The sequence below is a fragment of the Lissotriton helveticus genome, chromosome 11, assembly GCF_964261635.1.
Source record: "Lissotriton helveticus chromosome 11, aLisHel1.1, whole genome shotgun sequence".
NCBI classification, from domain to species: domain Eukaryota; kingdom Metazoa; phylum Chordata; class Amphibia; order Caudata; family Salamandridae; genus Lissotriton; species Lissotriton helveticus.
The window spans coordinates 860,559,728-860,582,390 of NC_136072.1; the positions used below are offsets into that span (position 1 = coordinate 860,559,728).

General features: G+C 44.0%; 1 protein-coding gene across 5 annotated transcripts in view; it reads left to right on the plus strand.

Moving 5' to 3' along the window:
* Positions 1-22,663, plus strand: part of TAOK3 (TAO kinase 3) — a 1,265,547-nt gene that overhangs the window by 1,210,967 nt on the left and 31,917 nt on the right. For all 5 annotated transcript variants that reach the window (XM_078667094.1, XM_078667097.1, XM_078667098.1 and 2 more), the window contains one exon: positions 18,532-18,744. In XM_078667094.1, coding sequence (XP_078523220.1) covers positions 18,532-18,744 — 213 coding nt within the window. The remainder of the gene's footprint in view (positions 1-18,531; positions 18,745-22,663) is intronic.

A 22,663-nucleotide genomic window follows, 5' to 3' on the forward strand; every position in this document is an offset into this window, starting at 1 on the left:
TTTTGTAGAACCCGGTAGCTCGATGGACATTGACAAAGGATAGTGGTCACTATATAAGTGGTCAAGGGTGTTCCAGTTTTGTATTAGCGTTGCGTGTGTTTTCGAGAATAGAATAAAATCTATGATGGTATTCAAACCTCTGCCATGAAAAGTTGGTTTATGAGGTCGTGGGGTTTGAAGAAGCTCATTTACAAAACGTAAATTGAGTGAGGTCACAAAATTATTGAAAAAATCCCCAGATATTGTGTGCAAAAAATGGTTAAAAGTAGCGTTCCCAAAGTCAGAATCATATGTCACGAAGATGTCACAGTCGTCTCTTACAATGTGTGGGCAGATATGACAATTTAGGTCGCCCAAGAAGGCTATTGCACACTCTCCGCCAGATGATTCTTTGATATTTTGCAACACTTGATGAAGGTCTTCCAAGTCAGCCCCCAGTTTTTCTACCGTGAGATTATTGTAGAAGTTGACAATTAACAGTGACAGTGACGGAGCAATGTCCATTACAATTACCTGGAAGGAGTCTCTCAATATTGTTTTCCTAATCCTATGACCGACTGCTACGCTAATATAAGAACATAGTCCCCCTTTATGTCTCCCCTGTTTACTCATGGCAGCCGGGGAATGAAATGTCTGAAAACCTTGGAGATGAATGGGAGAAATCGCCCAAGTTTCCTGAAAACATAGGATGGAATACTGGTTAACAACCTGTAGCCAATCCGGTATTGTAGTTTTTGAAGAAAGGCCTGCCAAGTTCCATGAAAGGAATTGGAGGTTGGGCGTATTGTCTCGGTCTACCTTGTGGGTGGAAATTAGGTTGACAGATGTATTTAAGGAGAGAGAGGATAGGTTTCTAGGATTGCCCCTTTCTGGAGTTATTACTCTATTTCTGGCCTCGTTTTCTGTAAGATTTTTAATGGGACCATCTACTAGATCATCCTGTAGAACATCGGTATGAGTAATTTTATGATCCCGAGTCCCCCTGTCATGATTTACTTCCTTGTCTTGATTGAGTCATTCTACGTCGTCCAGCCCGTAGAGTGTCTCATAGTAGTTATGGCAAGGTAAGTTCCATGTTGGATTAACAAACGGGGGGGGTTGAAGGAACCCCTGTGAATAATGCCGTGGAGTCGGCAAATGCGTATAGTCAATCGGAGGAAGAAATGGCTGTTCTCTTAATCTATTCCTTAGATTGTAATTCCTGTAATGCATAGGCATGGGATTATCGTAGTAAGGTTTTGGTTGATGTAATGTAGGGTGCATTAATGCCTCAGGATAAAAATAGGCTAGGGGTTTTGGTGAAATTGGGCCCCTATTAAAGCCCGAAAACCAGTCTATAATATGCGTAATGACCCTCGGATCTTTGAAGGTAACAATTACTACGTCCCCTTCGATGTCTTTGGGGCGGATCCCAATCCACTGGGTTCTTTTAACCATTTTTATGTCGCCATTTATGTGAGGGGGTAAGGGCCTATTTTCTCCAAGCCAAAAAATCACTTTATTTTTTAGGCTGTGATGGTTTTCATAGCCTCCTCTAGGAGGTAATGGTAACACTCCCGTCAGAACGATAACGTTCTGTGCTGCGGCAGGGGGTAGATCAACATATCTTTTGGGTGGACGTTTTACCTGTGGGGCTGTGGACTGCATTTTTTCAGGAGTAGTTTGTGCCTTGCCCATTTTTACTGAAGCTATGAGGGAATTAATTTGTGTTGAATAAGTATCAGAGGACACTTTTGGAGGGGGGACGGGATTATGTGTGATTCCTACCTTTTTTATTGGGACTGAGGGGTGAGTTTGTTGCTGATTTGAGACCATAGATTGCTTATTAGGTTTCTGTGCTTTGGACATTATTTCTATTTTCGAATTTGTTCCCCCATCAGCCGATGTGGTTGGTTTTATATTTGGAGTTTTGGGTTCTGAATCATGAGTAGGTTTGTTACCAGCTGTTAAATTTGAGGCAGCATTTGCGGCCCCCTTAGTTGGTTGTTTTTGAGTCAGAGATTGTGAGAGAGTGTCAAGTTGGATAGTTATTCTTTTGACTCTCTCATGTATAGGTATTAACAATGCCTTAACAAGATGTTCCATGGCGTCCACAAAATCTTTAATCGTAGGGGGCACGCAGGAAGTAAAGATTTCCTTGGGTGGTCTGGGTGTTCCTTCTACAATATGTAGGAGTTGTTTAGTTAGTAATGCTTTAGCCGATGTTGGGTTTTTAGGAGCACTTTTCATGGTTGCTTTTTTGCGTCGTTTTTTAGGTGGAGATCTAATGGTAACCTGTTTCTTGTTCGATTGATTTTTAGAAGGTGGAGATTTATTTGATTTTAAAACAAGTGGGAGAGGTTGAAACATGCTTACTTTTTGGATGACCAATGAGGAAGGAATTTCAAATATTTCAGGAGGGACGAACTCTGCAATCTTTGGCAAAATCGGAGTAACCAAATCGATAAGATCAGAGGGTACAGGGGTAGTGTTGTGAGCGGATTTTAATGAAGATGGAAGAGAAGGTCCATTGTTTGGCGAACAAAAAGATCGGAACACTGAAGGAACATTGTCTGTATTCATTAGATCTTCGTCTATATTATTTAAGGTCGAGTTAAGAGGGAGCTGGTCAGGAGTAGAAATCGGATCTGGTGGTTGTGTGATATTTTTTAATAGCTCTATGGATTGACGCCGTGCAATACGACGCTCTGCCAGGGCCAGGTCTCTGTCAATTTCACCTGTTGCTTTGAAGAAAAATCTATCAAGGGGGCCGAGGATAGGGGTCTCTGCTGCAGGAAATAAAACGTCAGATCCTGATGTAGACATGGTCCTAGCTGCTAAGAGATGTGGCCCGGACCGGCCTTTTCTGGCCTTTGAGGGCCGTAGAGGGCCCGCCCTTTGCCCGGGCTTCGCCCCGGGCTATGACCCGCGCGCGTCCCGCGATGCGCGCTATTACCCTTGCTTATGAGTGGGTGAGGAAAGGGCGGGGCACTCGGAGGGGGCGCGGCACCCTCGGGAAGAGGAAACAGCTGATGTCAATAGCGCTGTACCTCGCAGTCCCGGTGCCGCGCCTCTCACCTCCTCTGCGGCCTCGCGATGTTAAGTCCTTCCTCGGCGGCACAATGGACTGTGGCTGAAGGTTTGCTACTCCAGTAGCAAATGGCAGGTAGGCTGGAAAATGCTGGCAAAACCTCTGTATGCGAGCGGCACCCGCGGAGCGGGGGCCGCGAGAGGTTATGTACGCCTGGGGGGCGGGGCACTGGGAGGGGGCGCGGCACCCTCGGGAAGAGGAAACAGCTGATGTCAATAGCGCTGTACCTCGCAGTCCCGGTGCCGCGCCTCTCGCCTCCTCTGCGGCCTCGCGGTGTTAAGTCCTTCTTCGGCGGCACAATGGACTGTGGCTGAAGGTTTGCTACTCCAGTAGCAAATGGCAGGTAGGCTGGAAAATGCTGGCAAAACCTCTGTATGCGAGCGGCAAATACAGATACAATTATTAGTTATAAAAGACTACTCTTACAGTTAGTTTTTCACTACAAAAAGTATACACGTCTTTTCAAAATTTACTTAAAAAATATTATAGGTTTTAGGGACTTTTTAGTTAGAAATTTGCATTTAAAAAAACCTTAGAAATTTACTGAAAAAACCATAGGTTTCAGGGGCGTTGTAGTTAGCTGGACATTTCACTCGTACAAAGCCATAGAAATTCCACCGTTATAGTTAGTTCAGCTAACTATAACTCGCGCCCCCGCAATGACGTCACATATTACATCATTCATGGCATGGTCAGTGACATCACTGATGACATCACTGATGACTTCTCAAATAACATCACTGATGACATCATCCACGTGATAATACGATCCACCTCATCACACCCTAATATAACCTTTGATACATCAATTCTAAAATACAGACTGCCATTTTTGAAACCATAGAGAGGAGTTGGCCTAACGGCTAGGGCGCTCGGCCTCGGACCTGGGTATCTGGGTTCGAGTCTCGGTAACGACGCCAAAACCTCCTGTGATTCTGGGAAAATCACTTAATCTCCCCGTGCCTAAAATGAATGTGTGTCCTCATGTAACGTAACTGGTGATATGTAAAGCGCTCTGATACCTGATTCGGTTCGGGTCTAGTTCGCGCTATATAAAACTGTGCAAAAAAAATATAATAATAAATAAAATTGACACACCAATACCAGTTGCTACAAACCCACTCACTGATTCTTAGGTTTACACACACATCCACTCATTCACCCATAGAATAACTTGTACATGCAGTCACTCAACAATACAACACTATTGTATGCCCTCATTCACCTATTCAGACGCTTACATACCCCCACTCATCCATGGAGTTACTCGCACTCCTAGATAGTCATGTAAAGAATCAATCACACTCCCATTTACTCACCTATACAGTTATACACACACCACCTCACTAATTCATACAGATAGTAGTGCATACTTACTCTCTTATATAATCACTGGTACAAGTACACACTCATCCATACAGCCACTCTCGTAATCACTCACTGTCACATATAGGTATTTATATACAGCATCACTCACATAAACTGCCTTTTACTTATGTAGCTACTTACATGTACCACTGAGACCTGCATTCACTCACCAACACACACTCACCCAGTCATAGAGCTGTTTCTACATGCACTCTTGAACCCATACACCCAGTGAATCAACTAGTCACACATCTATGCACAGTCACATACCTCCAACCCCCCTACACACACACACACACACACACACACACACACACACACACACACACACACACACACCCCATACACACCCCATACACACCCCATACACACCCCATACACACCCCATACACACCCCATACACACCCCATACAAATACCCAGGCAAATAATCAATAACCCATATAAACTGTCATGTAGCTACTGACCAACTCACATACCAGCTTACACAACAACACACTGATACAGACATTCACACAGTTTAGTCACTAACGCATGCATTCAGTAAGACACGTTTAATCAGTCACTTATACAATTAGTCGCACACCTCGTAAATCCTTCATCCAGACAGTTATGCACCTACTCATTCTTCAATACACCTTGGCATATATATATATAAAACATATTTAAATTTTACAGAAACACACAGTCACTGGATGATGTCATCAGTAATGTCATTTGAGATGTCATCAGTGATGTCATCAGTGATGTCACTGACCATGCATGAATGATGTAATATGTGACGTCATGAGCAGTGCATTGCAGGGGCATGAGTTATAGTTAACTGAACTAACTATAACGGTGGAATTTCTATGATTTTGAACGAGTGAAATGTCCAGCTAACTATAACGCCCCTGAAACCTATGTTTTTTTCAGTGAAAAAAAAATAAATATATATATATATAGCAGTAATGGTTTTAGACAGGATGTTTTCCATGTCTATTAAACAAGTACTTTTTTTGTTGGCACTAGCACTTTAAAAGGAGCACATAAGCCACTAAACGTTGTCATGTGATCAAGGCCTTGTTTGGCCGAAACGCGTAATGGTGGTGTGGTGGAGAGCAAAATAAAATAATTAGCACCAATACCTGGGTTTGTCTCGTCTATCTAAACCTGCGTGACTGCTAGAGACGTCTTTCTGCCAAAAATATGTTCGGGATTGCTTCCCCGGAATTGGCGAACCCCTCCACGTTTGGGCTCGTTGGTGAGAAGCAGCGATTCCAGCTGGGATCCCTTTTTCCACTCCGTGAGGAGTAACCGGATTGCCCCGGGAGAGTGGAAGTTCCGGACGCAGAGCGGGGAAGTGCGTCGGAGTGGTTCCAGGTCGGAGGTCGGCGTTTGTTGACCCAGGACACGAGCTGCACCGCTAGTACCTGCCAGCCAACGGAGCTCCACAGTAAGTCCCGTGTGGAGTGTGCCCGTTTTCCTTTACAGACTCTGTTTAAATAACGGAATAACACAGTTTTACATTTAACGCTCACAACTTGAACACCATGTCTACCGACACGTTGCAGGGATGAGTTGAGACAGCGAAAAGTATGTTTAGAGATTCCCCGGCCAGGGATGGAACAGCAATTGTGTTGGCAGCCACCACACAAGAATCGCACGGCAACATAAAGGATCTGTTCAAGGCTTTGAGAGAAAGCAAGCAAAGCCGAACAGTCGAAATGGTGGGAACATTGCTCATTGACTGGGTATTTGGAGGTCGGTAGGGTTCCGCTTGGCTTAAGGATTATGCTAGCTCCATCTTACGAGAACCCCGACCCATGCATGCTTGCGGACTGGGCTGAGTGCAATCTTGAGTCCTCCAGGAAGCTCATGACAATTCTTATCAAATACGCAGAAACCGATAGGGCAAAATTACTTGTTGAAATTGACAGACTTAATGAGGAAATAGAGAAATTACCAAGTTCACCACTGATGGCAAAATACTGGGATGAAATGTTGGTTCGCTTAAAGAGGGAAGAGGATGTGATCAAGCGGCGTAAAGCGTACAAATTCAAAAGAGACCGCCTCGACTATGAGCATGACCAAATTTTTACGTTTGCCAAAAAATATGATCGCATCAAAACTACACATGCAACTCCTGCGACCAACCAGCCGCCTGAAAAACAAACACCACAGGTGGTAGGGGCTGATGCCTCATCTATCTCCGATGGCAGCTCTAATATCGATAGTGAATCCGACAATGAGCTGGCACGGATACAGAGGGCGGGTTTTCGCAAATTCACCCCTGCACAGGAGCTAGAGGTAGTCCAGCAGGACCGCAAACAAACCCTCCGCTCCAGTGCCCAGGGTGCAAACGCAAACAAAATGCCAACACAAAGCGGGCAGCAAGGAGGCGCTGCAACAAACAGCGGAGGAGCAACGAGCAATACAAAAAAGCTGCGGCAACAGTGGAACCGCAGATAAGTCAGGGATCTGATGAATTACAAACAGTTGTTAACCTCACAGATGTGCCTCTAACCCCTAAAGAAATTTCCATACTTTCTTTGGGTCTGTCAAACAGTGCCAAATCTAACTTTGACTATGCAGGAACAAAAATGGATTTGTATAAATACGTGCGCAAGCGAAAACTGCGCAAATACCATTGCCTGCATAAACAAATGCAACCCACCATAGAAGCTGTGCCGCGCACCCAGTCTCCAACCCTCACTGCAGATGACTCCATCCTGTTACAGGAGCTCCTGGATATGGGAACTGACTCTGTTCTGCCTCCATCTAGCCCGGGCTCGGCATGGACATTTTAGCGACAGTAGCCAACTTTAAACCTAAGTCAAAATTTTGTCCATTGATGATTAAAGACATTGTTGACTTATTTCATGATAGTCTCACTGGAACTAAGGGGACTTTTTCTTAAACATGGCACCTTTTCTAAAAAACATCATTATCGGGACTTTGAGTACCATCAACTCATTCGAAAATTGCAAAGCAACACGAATATAGTCATTCGGCAATCCGATAAGGAAGGAAACGTGGTGTTGTGGCCGCGTAAAAATGTACATGGATGTAGCACTGAGTCAACTAAATGATCGGGCCTGCTATCGACTGGCTGATGTCAACCAAGTCCAGCAAGCTAAATGTGATATCTATTCTAAACTTAAGGCTTGGAGAAGTACTGGCATTATTACCATGGATGAGTTTAAGTTCATGAAGAAGGAAAAACCTGTAACACCAGTAATTTACTTAATACCAAAGATCCATAAAAACAGTTTGTTACCGCCTGGGCGACCCATCATCTCTGCTTGCAATAGTATACTCGAAAATGTAAGCAAATATGTTGACTTTTTCTTGCAACATTATGTCAGGTCTTTACCATCGTTTGTACTTGACACAGGAGATTTTTTGAGAAAGATAAATGATGTAGAGTGGAAACAGAGCTATTTGTTAATTTCACTCGATGTTACCTCATTGTACACCAGCATCTTTCACAAGGATGGGCTTAGAGCTATACAGCATTTTCTTGGTTCAAGACCTGTGTGCCTGACAGAACATACACGTATGATTACAGCCATGATTACTTTGTGCCTTGCGAACAACTTTTTCTTATTTGGGAAACAGTTGTTCCAGCAGACTAGGGGTGTGGCGATGGGGGCCTGCTTTTCTCCCAGTTATGCCTGTCTGCACATGGGATCCTGGGAAGAGCAGGTCCTTACGTCCAAGTTCAGTGACATCGTGAATACCAAAATTATAAAGTGGTTACGGTACATCGATGACCTCTTTGTAATTTGGGATGGGTCACACATTGAGGCAGCTGAGTTCATTGACAATTTGAGTGACAACAACCTTAACCTACAATTTACTGCCCATATCAGTGATACATCAATTTGTTTCCTGGATGTGGAGGTTTTCCACAGAGGGGGGAAACTTCAAACTAAACTTTACCGCAAACCAACTGCGGGTAACAGTGTCCTTCACGCAGATAGCCATCATCCTGCCCATCTCATAAGGAGCATTCCTTAGGGAGGAATGCTCCGTATTAGGAGGATATGTAGCACTGATACTGACTGTAAGGAGGCCCAGCTAGCTTGCAAATACAGATTCCTGCATAGAGGTTACTCTAAAGAAAGTATAGATAAAGCTATCAATAGAGCGAACACTCTTGACAGAAAAACCATGTTGTCCAATACTATTCAAAGCAGGAATGCCACATCGACAGTTGCTGATAAAGAAACTCGACTTATCTTTACATTTAACAACCAGCACTTGACTATCAGAAATATAGTCCAACGCAACTGGGCACTCATCTCTAGTGATCTAGTCTTAGGCAGTCAGGTTAAGGGCACCCCCAGCATAGCCTATAAAAGAGCTAGGACTATAAATAACTGCCTAGTATCCAGTAGCCCTGAGATCAGGACCACGGGCTTGTGGTTGGACTCAAGCAAGGGCTTCCTTAAGTGCTCCTCTTTCAAAGCTTGCAGAAATGGAGTTAGTAGAAAGGAATATTCTACTCCATTCAATGGCAGACCTACTGTATTTAAACACAAATTGACATGCCGCACCGAGTACGCAGTGTATTTGCTGGAGTGCCCCGGTGGTCTACGTTACGTCGGTAGCACAAGACCACAGGTATACAAACGCATTCTACAGCACTTAAGGGCCATTACCAACGGCGACACTGCGTACCCGGTGGCTAGACATTTTGAGGAGTCACATGGTAAAAACCCTGCAGGATTGAGATATTTTGTCATTGACACAGTACCACCGCAGAGGAGGGGAGGGGACCGTGAGTTGCAGTTGCGCAGATTAGAGACCAGACATATAATTTTATTAGACACCAAGACCTCTAATGGTCTCAATGCGGTGGAGGACTGCCACACATTTATGAACACTGTCCATAAAAGGGACTAACTGTACATATGTAAACATACTAGCTATCTCAACCTTTTTCTTACTGTTTAAAAGTACTGTTTTTATATAATCACTTTGTAATTTTACATTTTCACTAGGTAGCACTATTTTTATAACATTTATGCCAATATTTATTGCTGAATTTGCACGTATGTCAATCTTTGCACATTGTATATGATTACTTGCCTTACCCACTTGGGTGTGATTTCCCATCAAATGTTAGCAACTATTATGCGTACACATTTGAGGGCTTGCCTGTGTCCTGCCTAACTTAGACGCATGGCTTTGGTAAGGGTACTATTATTGAACTCAGACCCGACCGATGGCACAGTTTTCTTTCTTTTTAACAACTGTACACATTTCATGTACATATATAGGACCAGGGTTACAAGGATAATGTGGTGGAGCAATATCAATTTTAAAAATACTTATCAATCTATTCGATTGTTTTATATCTTGTATTTGCTTCTATATTTATGTGTATTTGTATTTATGTATTTATAATTATAGACAGTCAGTTCCACCCGGATGTATATACCCAGGTACCTTATATAGACAGCATGAGCACTTTGCATAGTTACTTATGTGCATTCTTGCATTAAAGCAGTAATGGTTTTAGACAGGATGTTTTCCATGTCTATTAAACAAGTACTTTTTTTGTTGGCACTAGCACTTTAAAAGGAGCACATACGCCCCTAAACGTTGTAATGTGATCAAGGCCTTGTTTGGCTGAAACGCGTAATGGTGGTGTGGTGGAGAGCAAAATAAAATAATTAGCACCAATACCTGGGTTTGTCTCGTCTATCTAAACCTGCGTGACTGCTGGAGACGTCTTTCTGCCAAATATAAATATATATATATATATATATATATATATATATATATCTATATATCTATCTATATATATCTATATATATATATATATATATATATATATATATATATATATATATATATATATATATATATATATACTTGTACACAAGGTTAGGGATCCGAGTGGGAACCATAGGAGAGTGGAGAGGTCCTCAGTGAAGAGGATTGAAGGGATACGTCCTCCCTGACATATACCCAAAAGCACAAAAGTATCCCCTCTGGAACCAGGATGACTCCTTTGGAAACGGTGAAGAAATGGGGGCGGGGGTAAGTACGCCGGGTAGCAACACACCCACTATTGTGGGTGGGAAGGGAAAAAGACCCTTTTCTTTATACAACCCTCACTCACTCTAGTAGTGATGTGCTTCATCATATGGTTCATCCCAACTCCTAAAGGTCAGGTGGGCTCGACCATATTCCAGGGAGCACTTATGAAGACTGGGTGTATGGGGGCATAACTTTAAAGATAACATTCCTCCAAAAGTATCCTTTATTTGTGGATTGGGAGGGAAGATTACAAATAGTAGGTAGGGCTAAAGAATGTATTGGTTCTATAAACCTAAAATACCAACATGTTCAGCCCTTTCCTAACGCACTGTGTGAAGTCCGGGCTTTCGTCAGGGTGGGTAGCGATAAAATAACTTCCTCCGAAGACGTGAATAACTTATGCATGCAATTTGCATGAGAAGAATTTGAGAAAGGCACATACTTGCTGCAGCATTATGAGGTAATTACCCAATTTTAAAAGGGGCACCTGCTCCCACGGGGGCATGAGAGGGGATGCCTTGTAGTCACATATTCATCAAAGGCCCCGTCCCTGCATAGAACCTACTGTCAGTTCAGCTCCCCTGCTTATATACGTGTGTGTGTGTGTGTGTGTGTGTGTGTGTGTGTGTGTGTGTGTGTGTGTGTATATATATATATATATATATATATATATATATATATATATATATATATATATATATATTCTTCGCGTATCGGTTTATACAACTCTTTTCAATCAGAAAAATTTGTGGAAGACCGTCTGGCCTAGCCGCGTCGTCCACCTCGCAGTCCATGGATCGGACTCCATTAACATTTTGTACCAGGTACCACACAAAGTTTCCACGCACTGACGCACACGAAGTGTGCAACTTGTGTTTATCCCCAGAGCAGAACGAACAGGACTGCGACGCGCGTAGATCTTTTCGATTGAAGAAAACGCACTGTGACTGTCAGGGTCGACGTTACAAAATGCAAAGTCAAAACATCGGCTCCATTCCAGATCTCTTCGGAGAAGATTCCAAACAAGAGACCTGCGACGCACTAGGCGCCGAGGAAGAAGAACAGGAGGAGATAGTTTCCATTTCAGAATCTGGCTCTGATATGGACGAAGAGATTCCGCAAGGTCAGCGTACCGTGAGTACCGAACCTCCCTTCCCCCAAAGTCCAAGTCAGCCCAAGAAAAAGGCTATGGTGCCACCTCCTCCTTCGGTCCAAGGTCGGCACCGAGTAAATGTTTCCAACGGTCCGCCCTCCGGCTCGGCACCGAAACACACACAAATGCTTTCCGGCTTGAGATGGAGTTGTTCACACTCGGGCACCGAGCCAAAACCTTCGGCCTCTAAACCAAAACCAGTCTCTGAGCCGGCTCCTTCAACAAAATCAAAAGCTTCTTCGGGTCCAAAAATGTCAGCACTGAAAATCTTGGCACCTAGACAAACAAATGCTCCTTTACCCCAACAGGAGCCCCGTTTCGACGTCCCGCCTTCCAAACCGGACATGAAACAAAAAGAACAGTTTATTAACCCTAAAACTAGACATATTTCCACCAAATTGCCACTTAAACGCAAACCAGAGCCGGAGGACACTTATCAAATTCCTCTTAAAAAGAAACATGTTGGTACTTATCCTTCTCGTCCTACTCTATCACCTCCTTCCCCACAAAACACAACTTTACTGATAACACCTACTAATTCACCACAAACACCTAATGAACAGGATGATGGTGATGGGGGAGATGATACTATGCCTGCAAACCCCTGGACTGATTATAATACTGATTCATCCACAGATAATGATCCTGACCTTCATCCTACAAAGCCCTCTCCACCTGACGATAATGTAGGCTATATAGAGCTAGTAAATAGTGCTACTGAATATCATTGGGTTCAATTACATAAGGAATCCCTAGAGGAGGATTTTCTCTTTGAGACACTTAGTACTTCACAAAGATCAAGCTACACACTTCCCATGCTCAAAGGTATGTTGAGACATGCGGACGACATATTTAAAGACCTGGTTCTCACCCCTAGAATAGACAAGAAGTATAAACCTGCACCATCAGATCCAGATTTCATTAAAGGCCAATTACCATTAGATTCTTAAGTGGTTTCTAATGCCCGTAAACAGGCAAACTCACAAACGTCAGAGGGACGACCCCCCTCCAGACAAAGAACCTCCTGGGAAAAGAGTAGCCGCTCATGCAGCAAATCACTGGTGTATTGCTAACACCCAGGCCCTTCTAGCCAGGTACAACAGAGTGCACTGGGACAAAATAGAGCAATTGCTCCAATTTCTACCAGATGTATATAAATCCAAAGATCGAGACTTAATACAAGAAGGGAAGCTCATCTCTAATTCGTCAATTAGGTGTGCTTTAGATGATGCTGACACTGCAGCTAGGGCCACTAATACCAGTGTTTTATTAAGAAGACACGCCTGGTTAATAATTTCCGGGTTTAAACCCTAAGTCCAAGCTTCCATTCTGAACACACCGTTCGACAAACAACATCTCTTTGGGCCTGTTGTTGACACCTCCTTAGAGAAAATGAAAAAGAACACTGACGTTGCAAAATCTATGGAAGCACTACAGTCCCCGTCCAATGGGGGTCCTTTTGTCGCTCCTTCTATCGTGGGCTGTCAAAAAGTAGCTTGTCAGACACTGCCTCTACACCATACAAAGGCAACAATGAGTCAATCTCTTCAAGAGGTTTCTTTAGAGGAGGGTACAGAGGCAGCAATGGGAAGAGTAGGGGTTAAGGTTCCACAACACGTACCCCCCCTCACCTAACAAACAGTGACTTGCCTCTGCTTCCTGCCAATCATTCAACACCTGTCGGGGGAGGTCTTTCTCAATTGCTCCCTATCTGGCAATCAATAACTACAGGAAAATGGGTGCTAGGAATTATCCAATCTGGTTACTGCCTGGAGCTTACCAACGATCTTCCAAACATTCCTCCACGTTCACACAAAATGTCACCACAGCATCTACACCTCCTCAAAAAAGTCTCTCCTCCTAAAGGGAGCCACAGAGCCCATACCGCTGCAATAAGGGTCGGGCGTGTACTCCCTATATTTTCTAGTGCCCAAAAAAGACGGCTCTCCCAGACTCATACTAGCCTTCGGAGAACTAAATCATTACATACCATCAGGACATTTTCACATGGTGACACTTCAAAAAGTGCTCTCACTTCTACAGCAAGGCAACTTTGTCTTCTCTAGACTTAAAGGACACATATTTCAAAATTCCAATACATCCCGCTCATCGCAAATATCTTATTTGTGAAAGCGGGGCAGCAATACCAGTTCAAAGTGCTTCCATTTGGAGTCACCACTGCTCCCAGAGTGTTCACCAAATTCCTAGCAGTAGTTGCTGCTCACCTACGAAGACAGCACATTCATGTATTCCCGTACTTGGATGACTGGCTCATCAAAGCCAGCACTTAACCAAAGTGTCTCCAGCACACTCAAATAACACTCCAGTTACTGCATCGACTGGGGTTTAAAGTAAATGTGTTAAAGTCTCATCTCTAACTTATCAACACACAAACCTATCTGGGAGCCACTTTAGATACTCAAAAAGCTCTAGCTTGTCCCAATGCAGCCAGAATTAGCAATATTCATGCTCTAATCGCTCAGTTTCAGCCCAACCACTCATTACCTGCTTAAGTGCTGGGAATGATGTATCGTCTTGCATCATGATTGTTTAGCTAGTCAGCGGAACCAGTCGCAGGGTCAATTAACTGATCTAGTGTTGGTTAACGGCTGCACCCATCGCTCTCTGCAGTGGTGGAATCCACAAAAACTGTTCAAAGGGCAGTCCTTCATCAACCCTGTTCCACACAATTCAATGCTTGTGGAGTCAAAAGCAAATACATCTCCACCTAAATCACCTAGAGCTGCTAGAAGTGTTTCTAGCGCTCAAAGCCTTTCAAATGCACCTTGTAGGCAAAGCTGTCCTACTCCTCACCGACAACATGACAGCCATGTACTATATACAAAATCAGCAGAGGACACACTCTCTCCAACTGTCACTACTAGCACAAGCCTTTTGGAGATAGGCCATACACCACAGAATTTATCTCCTAGCAGAACACCTTCCAGGAGTAAACAATCAAATTGCCGACCTTCTCAGTAGACAGCAGCAACAAATTTACGAGTGGGATCTTCACCCTCAAGTTCTCCTCCCACACTTTTAACATTGGTGTTTTCCCCAAATTGATCTTTTCGCCACATACGAAAATGCAAAATGCCCAAGCTTCGCCTCAAGGTATCCACACCCATTCTCCAAAGGCAATGTACTATGGATGAACTGGTCAGGTATATTTGCCTGCTCTTTTCCGTCTCGCCCACTCATTCCACTAGTGGTTCGGAAGCTCAGGCAAACATCCCTCACACTAATCCTAGTAGCGCCCACATGGGCCCGTCAACCTTGGTTCACAACCCTGTTGGAGCTATCAGTTGTTCCACATCAAAAGCTGCATTAGGGTGTCCTGGCGCTAGCTACCGTCCTCCTAATACTTCATACTTTGCACCCAGTTATAGACCAAACAGCCATGTTTTTAAGGTTAAGACATCCCGATCCCAAAGAACTCAAATTCGCAATCTGGCTCCTGAAGTCCTAGAGTTTGGTTATCTGAATCTTCCACCAGACTGTTGGAACTTCATAAAAGAGGCCAGAAGGCCTACTACAAGAGTTTATTATGCAGCTAAATGGAAACGATTTATCAAAGCATTTATGCAAGTATTAAAAAGGTTAATACCACCAAGACCTCCACCTGCCCCAGTATGGAATCTTAACATAGTCCTTACACGATTAATGGGTCTACCTTTTGAACCAATGCATAAATGTGAACTGCAATTTCTTTAATGGAAAGTCGCTTTCCTCATTGCAATTACCTCACTGGGAGAGTGGGTGAGCTACAGGCACTAACCATAGAAGAACCTTTTTTTTCCAGCTCTACAAAGACAATGTGTTTCTTCGTACTAACCCTAAATTTAGTATCTGCCTTTCACATCAATCAATCAGTTGAGTTACCTGTGTTTTTTCCTTAACCAGATTCAGCGGCAGAACGAGCTCTACACACCTTAGATGTTGGAAGAGCTTTGCTATATTATATAGAAAGAACAAAACCATTTTGCAAAACAAAACAAATCTTTGTTGCTTTTTCTCCACCACACAAAGGAAATCCTATATGTAAATTAGGTATTGCTAGATGGATTGTCAAATGTTTTCAGATATCTTATGCGAAAGCAAAAAGAACTTTACCAATATCCCCTAAAGCGCAAAATAGGGGCTACTATGGCTTGCTTAGGAAACAGTCCCATAGCAGACATCTGTAAAGCTGCAACATGGTCTACACCACACACATTTACCAAACACTATTGTCTAGATGTGTGAGCGAGGCAGCAAGCTAATGTAGGCCAGGCAGTACTTAGAACACTCTTTGAGACAACTGCAACAGCTACAGGTTAGTTACTGCTGTGGGAGAATACTGCTGTATAGTCTATACAAAGCATGTGATCTACAGCTCACATGCCTCAAACGGAAAATATTACTTACCCAGTAAGCATCTGTTCTTGGCATGTAGAGCTGTAGATTCACATGTGCCCACCTGGGTACCTTTACCTGTTGCAGTTCCTTACTCATATACATACGCATGTACATCTTTATTCTACACTTACTAACTCCATTCTCGCCCTCTGCGGGTAAACAATCTAACAATGGAGTTGATGCCAATGCGCACTATCACCGAAAGGAGGAGACGCCTTACCTCGTGACTGGAAAGACTTCTTCGAAGAAAAACAACTTGCAAACATCTGGACCCAACACTAGATGGCAGCAGTATGCAAAGCATGTGAATCTACAGCTGTACATGCCAAGAACAGATGCTTACAGGGTAAGTAACATTTTCCATATATGGTCTTTCCTCGTGTTAACAGCATCAAGGCAGTATCTTGGAAAAAAAAGGCATGATAGACTTCATAGACACCAACTCAGAGATGTTACTTGCACCAAGATATAATGGAAACTCCGTATCTTGTGGTGTTTTGTAATGTGGGAGACAACTCATATAGAGAGAACCACCTTTGGGTAGCTGCTAGTATGCCAGCACATGGCTAATGATTTAAAATATATATATATATCGCTGCATGCTGTCCTGGTCTACCAAATTCCCAGTCTATGGTCTGAAGAAGAGTAATTTACTCCATACCATATCAGATGTCAAAGCCATCAATTCATGTGATGCAAACTTCCTTCTTTATGCTTTGATAAACAGCTCATACTTCTCATACATTTCCTCCCTTGCTCCTTCTCCGCTCTATCACAACAAGTATACTTGTTTTGACTTATCAGTAGGACGTTTAGCTAGTATTGTATTTTGAGTATTAAGGGGCAATGCAAGATTATCCATCTGGGACAGTTTCTATATTAAGTACAAAAAGGGGAGGAGCAGTTGATCCAGGGGATCAGGGAGGGCGTAATTACCACTCAATTAAGAGCGGAAGGTCCAGCCTAAGCGCATGCCCTCAATAAATATGTTGATCAAAAGTTGGCAAGGCTGTTCCTCAGGGATGAAAGGGAAGCGGGGTGCACTGGTCTAGGGAAAGGTGGTGGTTAAACCCTGTTAACCTCCCACTGGGTATCCATTGTGTTGGATATGTTTGCCTCACACACCCTTGCAGGTGTCATGCTTCATCATAGGCGTTGCTCCTCGTCGGGTAGGCGGTGCAATTCCCAACGGGCTCACCTCAAAGAGGGGCTCTTTAGCGGAGATCTTTTGAATCCAACTGCCTATGGGTGAAGTGTGGGTGTGGGGCCAAGGGGTTTGCAGACCTGGGTGTGAGTTAAAATGTAGCGCAGGGTACCTAAGACTATTTTATTCGGGTGGTCCCTCGTTACAATTAAAAGGTGAGGCTAGACTAGACTTAACTGGAAAATGATGTTTCCTTATTCTAGGCTAGGCTAGGGGATTAGAAAACGGTCGACATGTTTCTCGCTGTGTAACAATGACTTGCGATTCGTCAGGACCTATATGGTATGGTCTACAAAAAGTAGGAATACTTATGTCAACTAGTGTTGCTTATTTTGTTAATTGGGAAGAGTTTTACCTCGATTATGCTGTTCCTTGCCTAAAGGTCAATACTTAATTACACCATCAATACTCGGCGGGTTGTACATCGAAAGAGAAGCCTCTGGTTAGTAGGCTGCTGCTCTCCGTGTAGTAGGCATGATTCCTACCCCTTCATCCGCCGAGCACGGGCTGGCAAACATATCCAACACAATGGATACCCAGTGGGAGGTTAACAGGGTTTAACCACCACCTTTCCCTAGACCAGTGCACCCCGCTTCCCTTTCATCCCTGAGGAACAGCCTTGCCAACTTTTGATCAACAGTTTCTATATTGACAGAGAACCCTTGTTATGTTTCAGTAGACATTATTGTTATTTAGGTGTTGCTTCTGGACAAATTCATACCTGTTTTCCCAAGAGTATGATGATTAATCTAGCAAATCCAGATGGCAAGATTGAAAGCAACCCCTGTGGTACTCATGTCTTGCAGTGGAAGAACTCAAGTGCCTTTTAGCAGTATGGAGTTTAAGAATTTGTAGGTGGTGTACCTATAATATAAAATAGGCATTTATTCATTATACTGAGAACAAAGAAGTATGTAGAGCTCCGGCAAAATTATTTAATGTTTAGTACGTACTGATAAGAAATATTTAGGATGTTATGATGTCTTACCTTGCCATTGCCATCGTCTACTCGCATCATCAACTTATACATGCCACTTCAAGTATTTTTCAAAGTCCTTAATGTACTCTTTAGGATTTACCAACAATTCAGTTTAGAAAATACACCTGTTCCAAAAATATGTGGTTCTTTATAAGTGACTTAATCGTTGATATATGCTTGCAAACATTTTATGATCAAACATTAAGTCATATAAAGACCACTTTGTGGCATTGCCTCCTTGCGCCCCCCCTATCATGGCTACCTACTCTGCATAGCTTGTTAGTCAGCCAAGGCAACCTGCTAACCAATGTCTCTTTCATTTGACAGGCAATGGAATTGCAAATAAAGAAGCAGTTCCAGGACACTTGTAAGGTCCAGACAAAGCAGTACAAGGCACTGAAAAATCACCAGCTGGAGGTTTCTCCCAAGAGTGAGCACAAAGCCATCCTGAAGTCTCTGAAGGACGAACAGACGAGGAAGCTGGCCATCCTGGCTGAGCAGTATGAGCAGAGCATCAATGAAATGATGGCTTCCCAGGCGGTAAGATACAGTGATTGCATCCTATTGCAAGCACCAGTTTTTCTGATGGCTACTTGTTACCCTCACTTTATGAATATCCCCAGACTGCATATGGAAACTTCTTGTTTGTTTATTCCATCAAGAGATTTTATCTCCAATTCTTCCAGTGTGCAAAGCAACATGTCAGCCCCTAAGACCACAAGGGTTAAACCTTTTAGTGACTGCCGCAAATCAGATCCCTACAAGGTATGTCACTGGTGTTTTAGGTTGGTGTACGACTCCAAGGCCTGTGCGACTGTGCCCAGATGAATCTGAAAGCCATCTGATAACGGAAGCAAAGCTCTGTTGCCAGCCAATGCAAATCGCCACTCACTTCCTGCTCCTGGTTGAAGTCAAGAGTGCAGACCTTCTCCCAACATCGTTTCCATATCAGATTTTCTTCACCATTTGTTTTCATGCAAGTCCAAACGGAACATGAAAAGTTGAAGCAGGACATTGCACCTTACCGCCACTCTTGTTCTCCTGAGAAGGCTTGAGGATATCACCGCCTCACTCCTGTTCCAATGGGAAGTTGATTCTAACCTTTGTCGCAGGAATCCTCCTCTCACACAGAACTGTGCATAGAGACTTGGAACCTCAGTGAATTAGGTTGTGTCAAAACTCACCTTAGTACACAAAAATCCCTATCAGACTAGCAATCAGTGTCTCATTGGTTCTTACAAACTCCCAATGTTTAGACAACCCAGAACATGGACTTAGAACACCTCAGGTAACGTGGAACACATGAACACTCTTTCGTTATACCAACATATCAATCCAGAACGAGGAGTAAATGAAGACACGTGCAAGTTTGAAATGTTTATTTCTAATGCAGTGTTCTCAAGCGCAGTATCTTAGCTAATACAAGCAAACATATTATAAGAAACAAAGTTATCAGCATAGTTACTAGTCCATAAAATACAAATGTGTTGGCATGCTCTGTGCAGTGCAATGCGCCTAAAGCCAGAGTTGGCCGCAGCTGCATATATGTTATGTCTAGAACGTGCGAAGATCAGACCTCACAACAACCACTGTGTTGATATAACCTTGAAGGCCTCGGCACTCACTGTACAGACATAGCTTACCAAGCAAAGCTGATACAATAGCAAAACATATTATTCTCCTGTGAAGCAAAATATTCTACTAGGCTCAAAGCTCTAATAACAATATGTGCCGTGTGCAGAAGCAGCAGAAAGGTAAAATGGCGTTTAAACTTCTAATAAGCTCATGCTAACTTAACACAGTGTGAAGGCAAAGCATATCAATATGACACCCTCCCTTGCTCCGGGCACGGATAAGATAAGATAAGATAAGGGGAACATTTTTGGAATGCAGAGTTAAAGAACGACAGTCAGCTCAAATTTGCGCAAGTGAAAAAAAGATTTTTTTAAATTTCACCCCCCAAAAAAATCTCATAATCAAGAAAATGTAGTCATTGGCTGTAGCAAAGTGAATTGGACTGGGGCAGAGAAAGTTTTCAAATGCTAGAAAAAAAATAAATAATAAAAAATGTTCAATGTCCAATAAATGGTGATGACATACTTCATCCTAACATATGCAAAATATGCAGCAACAGCTTCCAATAGGAAGTCACTGTTCTCATCCGAAAATAGTTCAGCCATCCAATTCAATAGCGGGAAAGAACATAAATGCTCTTCAATTACCGGAGCCTCTAGCACCATCAGAGGGCAACTTAGTGGGTTCTCAATGAGGCTGTGTGCCAAGAAATCTTGCGCGGCTACGAATACATTCCTACGACCCATTATTCCATGCATCGCTGCAAAGCCCATAATCCCTCCGTAAGAACAAAGCAATTCATGAGCAACTAAGGGGCTCATGAGCTGGTTATAATCCGCATCTGGAGACACCGTATTGCAAAGACACAAATCCAGGGCCCAGTCGAAATCGCAACTCAGGCAATGAAAGACAGGCTGGACACATGTAAAATAGGAAAATCGAAACGATAATTCATAAGCTGCACTTAAGGTGGCAAGTGGCAGCGCTCCATAGTACTCAAGCATTCTGTTAGGAAACGGTGCCAGTCGTGACAGCTCGTCTCGAAACATAGGACGTGCATCCATTTTGAATGAAACAAAACAGCAAAAGAACGCCTGCAGCCAGTGCCAGTATAATGGGAAATCCACCAAATAAGCTGGAAAAGTTTGAATGAAAGAAAGCAGGAAAGACCCCAAATATACTTTGCAATGAAGTCACAAGGCCGCGGCTAACCACTTTAAAAAAGTGCGCCAGCCCAGTTGGGGAGGATGCATTAAAGATTGTGTGAATTAGTTCACCGAAATGCAAGGGCAAGTCAGTATTTTTTTCGTTTATAAACTTTTTATTGATGCAGGTGCAGAACAACAAGAAAATCAAATAGGAAAGCATCATTTCTGGGTTCAGTGCAGAGCGGCAAAATACAGATCAACACCAGTGCATAAAGGTCAGTCTGTAGCAATGCAGTGCCAGTGGCATAGAACAATAAACCTTTGCCAATGAGGCGACACAGTTAATAGTCTCATCCAAAGGTGCATATGGAGAAGAAAAACCTGGTAGGCTCAGTGAGGTAGGGGGGTCCGGGGAAATGCCAAGCAGGGGAACACCAACAGTCGGCGCCGTCGGCCGCCGCGGACCCAAGGCCGGCGGGGAGCGCGGGAGAGACTGCGGCATGACCAGGGGGGTGAAGCAGGGCAATGACTGGAGCCCACTCGACCCCTCATGGGACGGGATAAAAGCGGACCTAGGCGTGAGACTATGACCATTAACACCTACACATCCACCAAGGGGGCGGCAACCGCGGGCGCAAAGGCAACAGGAAGGACAGGGGACGCAGGCTCACCCAGGGAAGAGCGGGATTGGAGGTAAGCGACTAAGGGGCCCCAGATATCGACCGGGCGCGATCTGGCCGGCAGAAGATCCCAAAACTCCGACAGCAATGTTTGGCAGCGGGACGCATCCTCCAGCCAGGCCGACACCAAGGGGGCAGACCGACGGCCCCAACACATGGCCACCCGGCGTCTAGCCAGCACCAGGAGCATCGAAATCAGCCGGCGCGACACGTCTGGACAGGGCTTGACAAACCCGAGGAGACAAAGAAGGGGGTCTGGGGAGATGACCGCGCCCACAATCTCTGAGATCGCGGAACAGACCCCCAGCCAAAACACCTGCACCCAGGGGCAGAGCCATTCCAAGTGAGCAAAATCCACGGAAGGGGCAGAGCACCAAACGCAGGAATCATCAAGTATTAGCCCTAACCGGTGAAGATGTCGCGGAGTGCGATAGAACCTGTGTAAGAACTTAAAATGAATTGAGCGGAGCCGGTAATTCGGGGAGAGTTTAATAGTTTGATTACAACAGTAGAGCCAATCGGCGTACGAAATGTCCAGACCCAGGTCAGCGCTCCACGCCTCGCGCACCCGCTTCGTGGAGGCAGGGGAGGACAGCAGGGCAGAGGCATACAATCTGGTAACGAGCTTACGCAGAGAAGCAGAAGTGTATAACAAATCCAGAGCGGGAAAGTGGGCGGGTGCTGCGGAAAGGACGGGTGCAATTTCCGGCAGGTGGCGCGCAGCTGATAATACAGCATCGTGTCCAGCAAGGTGGGCGATTCCGGGAGTGGATAGAACGAATCATCAGGATATAGGTCAGCTACAGTCTCCAAGGGCAAGTCAGTATTTAATAAAGCATGCACCTCTGTGCGGGTGTTAGCCACATGAAGGACAAATGTTTCACGAGCAGATGTGAGGGCAACTTCTTTTTGGGACAATAGAGCTCTTATGCGACTCATCTTATTGAACTCTGCTTTCAAGGTCGGAATCTTGGGCCAGATGGAAACATCCAGTTTCCCATGCGGGGTTGGATACATTACATTCTTACAACAAACAACACGCTCACTGACGCTAAC